The sequence below is a fragment of the Vicia villosa genome, linkage group LG6 (genome assembly GCF_029867415.1).
Source record: "Vicia villosa cultivar HV-30 ecotype Madison, WI linkage group LG6, Vvil1.0, whole genome shotgun sequence".
NCBI lineage: Eukaryota > Viridiplantae > Streptophyta > Magnoliopsida > Fabales > Fabaceae > Vicia > Vicia villosa.
In genome coordinates this window covers 83,909,929-83,921,981 of record NC_081185.1, presented here as the reverse complement: position 1 = coordinate 83,921,981, position 12,053 = coordinate 83,909,929, and the positions used below count along the sequence as shown (strand labels likewise).

Here is a 12,053-nt window from a genome sequence, read left to right as displayed (position 1 = left end):
ATTGGAATCTCGAATTGATTCATTTGAAGGATTTCTTTCATAAACCTCAAAACAAAGTATCCGCAGTCTGAACTGTTCCGCTGTATCGGACACTACATAGAAAACAAATAAGAATTTATAGTTGTCTTGTTTTATCAAGTAGCATAAATATTACTCCCTCCGTCTCATAATAAGTGTCCCATTTGCACTTTTTCCTTGTCTCAAATTAATTGTCCATTTACAATTCCAATGCATCAATCATTATTATTTTTCCACTATTATACCCCTATTTATTAACTTTCACGTTATTCAACTACTATTAATAGGGGTATTCTAGTAAATGACATTAACTTTTTTACTAAAACCAACACATTCAATCATTTTCTTAAAAACCGCGCATTGCTCAAATGAGACACTTAATATGAGACGGAGGGAGTACATGCAAAATTGTGAAAAATAATGTACCTGCACTTTGATCCAAGTAATGTTGTTTGATTTAGTCCGGGATACCTGTGCGTCTCGTTGACTTCGGAACACTTGTATTGATCTAACAAAAATATAAAAGCATATATTTAGATCAATCTCACAAATAATTAAATATATAAATATACAAGAATATTTAGAACGATCCCACTTACAAATCAATAATTTCCTTCATAGCCAGATAATTGCTCCACTCACCATCTACCGAATTCAGAAAATATACAACTTCTCTTATCGGGTTGATAGCAAGCAACAACCAGTGTGCTCTATAAATTAAAACAATAGGTTATATAAAAATTTTGCTACGCAAAAGAAACAAAGATTAAATGAACCAAGAATGAGAAACTAACCCTACTGGTCGGGTATTATACGCCCAAAGAATCAGACTTTCTGTATTGTCGGATGACATGAATCTATCAACTAAGCGCTGTCTAACTGATTCCGGTTCCGAATCAATTGTCATTCCGCTGCAATGGGCGGAAGACACGAAACGGAATCTGTTTGACAATGCAGTCCCGCGCAACACTCTGTCATGCAACAACCTTAAATAAAAACATTATAAACATATTAGCGGATGAGTGAAAAACATAATAAACATAATGTGTAAATAAATTGTTCGACTAATTAAATAATATATCGGATGAGTGAATATTACCGGATGTACGAGTGCATATTAGCGACGCCTAGTTGTTCTTGTGTAAAAATCTCTTCCAAGTCATCTATTGCAATATGTGAAATGAATTCAACACCAAAGATACCTTCCTCCATATTGATTTGACGGAGAGCACCTTCCTTCAAATCGGACATATCAACAAGTGTTCCGAGCGTCGTCCGATATCAAGGAAAAAAAGCACCACCTTTTTTTGCCGCTTGCTTCGGAGGACCCTTAGGCGGTACGCTACGAACGACCTGTGTCACTTGTTGTGACTCCCGAGCAGATGCCTAAAAATCAAATAAAGATCGATAAAATATAAAATCATGGAGTTTTACATTCAAATTATATATTAACACCTTAAATGTACCTCTTTTAGTGATGCAACAGACTCCTCCTCCTGTAAAATCCCTTTGCCCTTAATTGCGGGTTTTGTAGGAGCAGTCTAAAATTAAAATGTAAAAAATAATTAACGTAACGGTGCAAAATTGACATTCGAAAACTAAATGATTGATAATGGTTTTGAATATACCTCATCACCAATGATAATGAGCTCCGAGGGCCATGCAACAAATGACCCTATTACATCTCGCAGCAATGTCGTCTCTGAGACAATGTCAGGTACCGGTAGCACCGCATCATGATCTAATACAACATCCACCGATACTTTCAGGTGTCCATCCGGGAGCGGTCTATGGTGAAGTAAATCTCCCACAGTGTTGTGCACTTTTCCCTTGCCAACTAGGCGATAAGACGGTGACGATAAGTATAGTTGGCAAGAAGAAATGCCCTAAACCAATAGTAAATATAAAGTCATTATCATTAATAAAATAGAACAATTTGTAAGGAAAAAAATTTATAATTACCTCGGGAAATTTTCTTTGACAGTTGAAACTAGCTTTATCACTAGTTTCTTTCACCGATGCAGTATTGCACTTTTCTCTCATATACATATCTTTATCTCTTTGCAATTCAGAGACTTGTGCTTGCAATTCCGCCAATTTTTGCAACACTTCTTCATTTGAAGGATTTCTTCTCCTAGGATGCTTGTAAAAAGAGGTTGGAGTCACACCATGACCCTTACCCCTCACCCGACCGGGATACTCAGGAGCATCTAGTGCTCTACTAAGTATGCTCCTATCATCCTGGTCCTCACCGGTGGACACCGATTGCGACAATGTCTCCTGTAATTCATTTACATTTCAATAATTATTAGTGGAGATAAAAAATCATTTATATATTAAAAAACATTTGATTTAATTAAAGACACAGTATTATACTTACATATTCAGCATAAACTCTCTGAACATCGGGATCGACAGCTCGATTCTTGCCCACACGAGCTTCCTTCCACAACACATGTTCAGGAAGTGAAGTTTCCTCACTTTAGATTCCTCTATGCATTGACACAAATGATAAAATCGTCAAATAAAACACATTTAGACAATTAATTAAAATTCATTTCTATTTACTTACAAGTTTATCCTCTAAGCGTGCATATCCCATACGCCCTTTTTTGTATGGATACGCGGGTTTGGATGCTCTCGCACTATTCGTGGCACTCCTTTTCCGAAAATCTTCATCTCTTTGATTTACAAACTCAGCCCAATCTTTTTCATCAATGAAGATCTCATACTTTTTTGGCCGTCCCGGTGCCTCTTCAAGAAAGTTTCCATCTTTATCCTTAAGATAGGTGTTTGTCAAAAAAGCTTTCCACCCTCTATATCTTTTGCCGGCCAAACTAAGTATGTAGCGTCTATGATCATCTGGTATCTCAAAAGTCCTCTGCAAAAAAACATACGCATAGTGTGTTAGTATAAGTAATTTACACAATTTATCGTAAAGATAATAACAACAATTAACCATATATGATATATACCCGAAGCTCGTCCCAAATCGCTTTTTTTTTATGCATCCAACTCTTCGCTTTTCAGATTCCATTTAGCTATGGAGACCGGAATATGCATACGAACAAGTGTACCAATATAGCTTGTCAACTTTGCAGAATTAGGACCAATTGCTTGTTTATCAGAATTCCAATCCACATGGTATACTAATCCTTGGTCTCTATGTCGAATGATTCCCTTCATAATGGTGATGCCTCGTGCAACTTCTTTTGCTTCAGTATCAGGTGGAGCATTTGTATCCGTGGCATCTCTTTCTTGAGCATCTCTTTCTTGTGAGTTTTCTTGTGAGTTTTCAGGTGGAGCATCTCTATCCGGAGCCATTGAACCTGTATCAAACAAACTAAAGCACATTAGTACATTATTAATAAGCTAACAATCTATACAAGTCAAATGGAAGTCAAACCATGTGCTGTTCAGCAGGGTACATCCATCTCATATAAGTTGGTCCGCACAATTGTGTCTCTTTCACAAGATGAACGACTAGATGAACCATTATGTCAAAAAACGAGGGAGGAAAATACATTTCAAGATCACATAAAGTAACAACTATCTCTTTTTGCAATGTTGGTAAGATCGCGAGATCGACCACCTTACTGCAAATTGACCTGAAGAAGAAACACAGCTTAGTTATTGCGCTTCTTACTTTTTCTGGCAGAATAGAACGTATACCTATTGGTAAAAAGTGTTCCATTATAACATGGAAATCATGCGTCTTCAAACTCTTTAACTTGAGGTCTTTCATGGACACAAGTCTTCTAATATCTGAAGAGTAGCCTTCTGGAACTTTAACTTCACTGAGGAACTTACACAATGTTTTCTTCTCCTTTCTAGATAGAGTGTAAACAGCAGGTGGCAGATATGTTCGTCTTCCTTTCGTCACGGGTCCCAATTCAGTTCTCATTCCCATGTTTACCATGTCCTTCCTTATGTTGAGGCCATCCTTAGACTTTCCTTGTATATTGAGTAACGTACCTATGACGCTGTCAAATACATTTTTTTCAATATGCATAACATCCAGGAAATGTCTTACGTACAACGACTTCCAATATGGAAGTTCAAAAAAAATTGACTTCTTCTTCCACCCACCCTTGACAAGTGAATGTGCAAAAGGCTTGCCAAACTGAGTGCTCACATCTTTCACCTTTTCAAAAATTTGATCACCTGACAAAAAAGGCAGGGCTATACGATGTTCGGCCTTTCCATTGAATGCTTTTCTCCACCCACGGTAGTGATGATTAGAATTTAAGAATCTACGATGGCCGAGAAAGACATTCTTCTGACAAAGCTCCAATCGTGTCGTATCGGTTTCATCTTCACAAACAGGACGCGCCTTTTGACCTTTATTGCTGTACCCGGATAGATTTCCGTATGCTGGAAAATCATTAATTGTTCCAAACAACATCGCCCTCAAGTTGAAACTTTCCTTCCTATACCCATCGTAAACCTCCACACCGTTCTCCCACAAATACTTTAAATCTTCGATTAACGGTGCCAAGTATACGTCTATGTCATTCCCTGGTTGTTTAGGCCCAGAAATTAGCATAGATAACATCATGTACTTACGCTTCATACATAGCCACGGAGGTAGGTTATAAATCATAAGAATCACAGGCCATGTGCTATGCGAGATACTTTGAATACCATGCGGGTTCATTCCATCAGTAGACAATGACAACCGAAGGTTTCTTGCTTCTTTTCCAAATTCAGGATAATCAGTATCAACTTTCGACCATTGTGGTGAGTCTGCCGGATGTCGCAACTTTCCATCAATAATTCTTTCATCTGCATGCCAAGTCAAGTGTCTTGAATCGGTCTCACTACGATACATGCGTCTAAATCTCGGAATTATAGGAAAATACCATAAGACTTTAGCAGGAGACAACTTTTTCTTATATCGAGGGGCACCACATTTAGGACACTCATTCAACGCTGCATACTCGTTTCGAAACAAAACGCAATCGTTTAGACATGCATGTATCTTATCATAGCTCATGCCAATAGAGGACAACATCTTTTTGGCCTCATACGTTCGATTGGGAAGAACATTATCCTTTGGTAGCATATCTTTCATAAGGACTAATAACTCTGTGAAACTTTTATCCGACCATCCATTGTCCGCCTTTAAGTTGTACAACTTTAACACCGCAGACAATCTTGTGAATTTTGAACAACCATCATACAACGGTTTCTCTGCATCGCTTACCAACCTCTCAAACATTTTGGGACAATCCGCAAGATCTTCTTCAAGCGCTTCTGCAATCTCTTCGACTCGATCGCAATCGTATGTGTCTGTGCAATCGTCGTTTGAAGCATACTTCCTATTACAACTCGACTCAGCATTCCCGTTACTTTTCTCACCATGCATTGTCCAACATGTATAACTTCTATCAATTCCAAACCGTAGTAAATGGGATGTCAACTTATTCCCGTCAATCTTACCCCCATAACAGCAACCCCGGCAAGGACACGGCATTCGAAGCGGGTCTTCGGAGTGCGCAACCGCAAACTCAACGAATTCCCATACCCCTTTCTCGTACTCTTTCGACAATCGGTTTGAATTCATCCATGTCTTATCCATGTCTTAATTAAGCTAAACAAATGCTTCTTGGTTTCTCTATCAGGTACTAAGGAATTTTGTCAAGATAATAAATATAGCTATCATCATAATAGAATACCTAATCAGAATACCCGATTTCTTAAAGAAGACATTACCTTATTTCAAGGTAATATAAGTCCACAAACCAAAAAATGGATTGAGAGACACTAAATTGAAATTAAATAGAACCATAAACAATAAACTATAAGCAGACAACAACAAATTATAAGCAAGAAGAAAGGGATAGTAACCTGAGTTAGACTTGATGTGGGAGACGGGTAGGTTTGAATCGGCGTTGAACAAGTAGAAACCAGAGGATTCAAAGTAACTGTAAAATTAAACACACACGATGCAGTTAAATACACCACTACTAACACAATATCAAAAAAACCCCAATATAGAACTCAATTATTTAAAATGATATGAAATCAATTATCAATTAGCTAGTAACTACAAACACCCGAATTTACAAAACCGAAATGCTCAAATATGTTTTGGCTAGATGCTTTATCTTTATCTTTTGTTATAGAAATAACTTATAGATAGGCACTTATATGATATGCACTAATGCAATATAGTACTTAATTAAACTGTTTATCTAAATAGTGCCTAAGTTATGTTTAAGAGTCACTTCTAACATCAATGATATTAATTTCTTTTTACTTGAATATTGAATATTTCTCATTAACAATGAAAAGATGTGAACAATATTTATATACATGTTAGTTGGAAAAATCTAAATAAGAATGTTATTCTATCGTTAATTTCAAAGGATACTATTAAATCTTAATAATCAATAAGATAGCACTCAAAATATCTTCAATAATTTGTCGGTGTCGTGTTGTATTTACACACAACATAACCTACAATCACTCAAATTATCTTCACTCAAAAACCTATAATAATTTGTAAGTTGTTGTGACTAAACCTCTTTTGTCTTCAAACAGAGCAAAACAATGTATCAAAATAATGTATCAATGTATCAAAACAATGTATCAAAACAATGTATCAAAACATGTGCCACAGACCCTAGTAAGGACAGTAGCTCTATAAGCCAATTAACTCTAGTAAGGACAGTAGCTCTATAAGCCACAAACAGCACCAGGTAGAAGAAATCCAAAAGAAACCGTGACTTAATTTTTCAACAAAACCTACACCAATTCATTGATTCAAAGCATTCATGTAATACCAAATTCATTCAGATTCACAATTGAAGCATAAAGTATGCTTCCAAATCCAATGACAAAATATTTGCAATCAAGAAATTTGTCAAACCTGATTTGAACAAAAATGGAGATAAAAATGTCGACACAGCACAGACGGTATTCTTTCATTCAGAAGATTACATTTTTATATTATGGTTGTACAACTCAGCTAGGTTCATCAAAACAAGCTTCTAAACAATTTTCAGTTAGGAATCATGTACATGGTGACGGCGAACCAGCGGCTGAGAACGGCGAACCAGCGACTGAGACGGCGAACCAGAGGCGGAGGGACGGTCGGAGAACTGTGGATGAAGGTAGTGGTGGAGTGACGGCCGGAGCTGCAATTGAAGATGAAGGTCGTGGCGGAGGAACGGTCGGAGAACAGTGATGAAGGTGGTTTGGGCTTCAGGTACGCGAGGAGAAGAAGAGAGACTGAGAAATTAATTGGGGCAAAACGTGTTTTTGTGTTAATTAGTTTAATTAATTTAATTTTAAAATAGCTACGAGAGCGCTTTTGAAAAGCGCTTTAGTAACACCCCTTATACCAGCGCTTTTTAGGAGAAAAGCGCTTTCGTAGGCTACCCCTATAGCAGCGCTTTTGAAAGCGCTTTCGTAGCCCACCCTATACCGGCGCTTCTATAAAGCGCTTTCGTAGCCCAGCCTATAACAGCGCTTTTTAAAAGCGCTTTCGTAGGACCCCCATATACCAGCGCTTTATTCCCCTTGTTTTATATTTTTGTCTTTAGTGAAAGCTATAGCAGCGCTTTCTCTCAAAGCGCTGTCGTAGCTGCGCTGCTAAATGTAACATTTGGCGTAGTGTTAAACAAATAATAATATGACTCAAACTCAATTCTAAAATGCAATTAAGCCATTTGGCAAGGGTTTCCCAAAAATCCTCGCCATAACTCTAAGTAATAAATAACTCCAACTCTAATATTGTCAAAAATATTTTAAACTCATAAAAAGACAACAAACAGTCACTGAAATAAGAAAACAACCATAAACTCGCTGAACTTGATCACGAAACTCGCCAACACTGATTCCCGACCACCCCACTATTTGCTGCTATCACCCGGCCCTCCGAAACCGCCACCCATCCCTCCGCCGCCACCACCTCTCAGATCGGCCGCGACTTTGACTTCCGGCCATCTCCATTTCGGCGCGACCTCCACCATCGACCTCTAGCGCAACTTTAATTTTCGGCAAAGGCCTTTCTTGTGCAGCCCACCGTCGTGACTCTACTTCTACACAACCGATCTCCAGCGGCTTATGCTGCCTACCACCATCGTTCCCGGGTGGCCCTCCGTCGAGGCTCCGCCGTGCAACTCTCCTCAAACCGCCGTGACTCCATCGCGCGACCCCCTTACTTAAATTTTTGGTTTTTCCAATTTTTAACTTTTTCCTACTTTTTCAATTTTTTGAATTTTATGATTTTCGCCCTATTGAACATATCTACAACTCACAGATAAACAACCATAAACAAACCAAATTACAGTTATCACAATTTCATACACTCTCGCCTTATGGCGTTGCCATCGTCCATTCAATCAATTCGCTTTATCTAAAGGCATCAATGGGTAATATCAATTATTGTCCCCTTATCAAAAGTCACAAACAAGGTTATTATATCATTATCAATATATTAAATGATAATACATATCAAATACTTAAGAAAAATGAAATATTATTAAGCAATCGCCTAAAAGTATTTGCCCAAACCTTTTTGGCCTCAAATATCATACATATAAAGAAAGAAAAGGAAGAAGGCGGGAGGATGAGGAACCCTCAATATCCATGTGTTTAGACACCCATATATGAATAAATTCTCCATTACCTCGAAATTGCAGAGTGATAAAACTCAGGCTTTGGGGATTTTCCTCTACTCTTCCAGCACTCTCCTTAGGTTTCTCTTTTTCTTCCTCTTTCCCAACAAAACATGTTTTCTTTCTAACTTATCTACTTAAACAAAAACAATCATAATCCTTAATATTTTAATAAATATCACAAACACCCCCACCTCATACTAATTCCACCTTTCCCTTAATTTTAATTTAATACTAATTTCCCCCCAAACTAATTATTTTCACATTTTCTCTTATTTCTAATATTAACTAAATCAAATAAAACACTCAAATAAATAATGTAGAACAATTTAAATTCTAACTTATTAATAACTCACAATTTCCCACTTCTACACAGATTTTAATGTCATAAAACTCTATTCGAAATTGCTCAACTTAATTATTAAAACAAAAACACTCCAAAACTCTACTAAAATAAAATATTAAAATTGGGGTGTTCAAGCTATGTCGCGCTAGTCGAGAGTTTACGTTTTTTACTATTGGGTCTCCCTTGGATGCACTGATCGGAAAAAAAAAGCCTAGTCATTTTGTGCCTAGCAAGCTCATGTTTTTGGGGTTTGGCCAACTTGTTTTCATCAATGTGATTTAATTTTAACTAAATCATTAAAATCTAAATCTAAAGAAAACTATAAAATATGGTTAGGTTGCTTTGTAACAAACGTGCATTTAATGTCAATAACTTGACAATAATTGGTTTCACGTGACACCTATTACCTTGCAGTTTACCTCATGATCTTTGATGCTAACATTGAGTTCTCCGTTTTCCATATTCATGAGCATCCTCACATTTTTCATTAAAGATCTTCCTAAGAAGAGAGGTATTTCTTGGTCTGCCTTGAAATCTAATATCATAAAATCTACAGGAAATGTGTGGTTGTCAACATGCATAAGTACATCATTGACTGCTCCCACTAGCTTCCTTAATGTTTTGTTTGCCATTTACAAGTCTCCTTCATATGGTATTACCTGCAGATACCCAACTCTATCTACCATAGATAGTGGTATAATATTGTCACTTGCACCTAAATCAGTAAGTTCATTTTCAATTTCTATATTACCTATATAAACATGTACTACTAAGCATGTGCAATATCAAAACAACTTCCCAAGAAACAATAATTTCAATCAAGGATTAGGATTTGAAGTTGGTATGTCCAAAACATAATCTTTTTTAGCATTACTCACAAGCACATCCACTATCTGATAAAGTAACAAAGTTGGAGGATACACTCAATCAGTTTAAGCATATGATATGGCCAACCACAAAAATACTAAACCCTTCATTAAAAATATAGGTGGGTTAATTAGCTAAACAGTTCCTACTACTACTACTACTGCTACTGCTACTACTACTGCTACTACAACTGCTACTACTACTCCAATTACTATTCCTACTACTACTCCTACTACTACTGCTACTACTGCTATTGCCACTACTACTACTGCTGCTACTACTACTACGACTACTACTACTACTACTGCCACTGCTACTATTACTCCTACTACTACTGCAATTGCTACTGCGACTACTATTACTGCCACTGCTACTATTGAGACAAGTGTTACTACCACTAGTATTGCTACAACTACTACTGCTACTACTACAGTCACTACTGTTGCTGCTACTGCTACTGCTACTACTACGACCACTACTACTACTGCTATTCCTGTTACTGCTACTACTGCCACTACTGTTACTGCAACTGCTACTATAGCTACTACTACCACTGCTACTAGTGCCATTGCTACTGCGACTGCTACTACTATTGACATTACTGCTGCTGCGACTTCTACTACTGCCACTACTACCACTGGTACTGCTTCGACAGCTACTACTGTTGCGACTGCTACTACTGCCACTACTACTGTGGCTGCTACTGCTGCGACTACTACTATTACCAGTACTACTGCTACGACTGCTACTGCTGCCACTACTACTGCCACTGTTACTACTGTGATTACTGTTACTACTACTGCCACTACTATTGCTGCTAGTGCTGTAACTGCTACTACTGTCATTACTATTGCTGCTACTGCTGCGATTGCTACTACTACCACTGCTACTACTGCGAGTACTACTACTGCCACTGTTATTGCTGCGACTGCTACTACTACCACTATTATTGTCACTTTTAATGTTACGATTGCTACTACTTCCACTTTCAGTGTTACCACTGCTACTACTGTTACGACTGCCACTACTAATGCCACTGCTACTGCTACTACTGCCATTACTACTACCACAGCTTCTGCTGCGACTACTAATACTACTACTACTACTACCTTGTTTCAAAATTCTTTGCAATTTTTGGCCGATGATTTTTTATATGAGGCCTCCCTAATTTTAATTTGTTTATTTTTCAACCAAATGATGAACACCTGATGGTTTCTTCTCTTTTAATTTATATTTCTTACACAAATCAACAATTATTCACCATTCACACATTTTGATTCACAAACCTATTTTCATTCTCATTTTTTTAAAGCTACCTACTACTCGAAAACTGTTTTGGCCAATGATTAAATATGAGGCCACCCTCACCCTTTTATTTTCCAGTTTATCTTTTCTTTCTTTTATAATTTATTTTTTGTTTAAACCAGATGATGATGATGATCCTAATGGTTTTTTATTATTAAAGCTTTGAATCAACAATTTTCAAATCCACAATTCACTTAGAATTTTACTAAACAGTTTCTTAGTTTTTTTATTTTACCTTATGATGGTGTTATTTTCATCTAACAATTTATATTGTTATTATTACTACTTATTTTTTTATCATCTAACAATTTATATTGTTATTATTACTGATTTTTTTTTATTGTCTAATGATTTATATTGTTATTATTACTAATTTTGTTCATCTAACAATTTATATTGTTATTGTTATTATTACCATCAACCTTCTATTCAAGAATCTACAAAATTTTCCAAGTCAAACACAACAATCAAACATTGAAACCCTAATGCCTCCACTATCATCCTGATAAAAAAATACTGAAAATAAAAAGGGAAACGCGAAGAATAAAAAGAATGGAAGGGAGAAAGCAGCTTAATTGGGTCACGACATTCCGGGTTGGTGAACTTCATTTTGGAATTTATGATTTATTTTTTGTGTATGAATTATTTTCTTAATGTTTATGTATGTTCAATTGGTGTGTTTGATATGATGCTTACCGTTAGGTTTGTTTAAACTTTTGTTTACATAATTATCAATTAAACCCCTTTTTTATATAATAATCAATCAGAAATTTTGTATGTAACTTATTATAAATTTTTTTATACAATAATCAATTAGAAAATTTTTATATAAAAATCAAATTGGGAAATTTCTTCATATAAATTATTTATCAAATTTACTGTATATAATA

At 36.4% G+C, this 12,053-nt stretch overlaps 1 protein-coding gene across 1 annotated transcript; it reads left to right on the top strand.

Moving 5' to 3' along the window:
* The first annotated feature begins 6,919 nt into the window (after positions 1 to 6,919).
* On the top strand, positions 6,920 to 11,204 carry LOC131614015 (cell wall protein DAN4-like). Its single transcript, XM_058885646.1, has 3 exons — positions 6,920 to 7,178; positions 10,001 to 10,970; positions 11,171 to 11,204. The coding sequence occupies exons 1-3, from the start codon at positions 6,920 to 6,922 to the stop codon at positions 11,202 to 11,204; spliced, it is 1,263 nt and encodes a 420-aa protein (XP_058741629.1).
* Positions 11,205 to 12,053: the final 849 nt, after the last annotated feature.

Coding starts and splice junctions, on each gene's coding strand:
- LOC131614015 (XM_058885646.1), top strand. CDS start 6,920: ATGTCGACACAGCACAGACGGTATTCTTTCATTCAGAAGATTACATTT. Junction 7,179..10,000: donor AGCTGCAATTGAAGATGAAG/GTCGTGGCGGAG, acceptor TTAGCTAAACAG/TTCCTACTACTACTACTACT. Junction 10,971..11,170: donor ACTACTACTACTACTACCTT/GTTTCAAAATTC, acceptor ATTTTTTTAAAG/CTACCTACTACTCGAAAACT.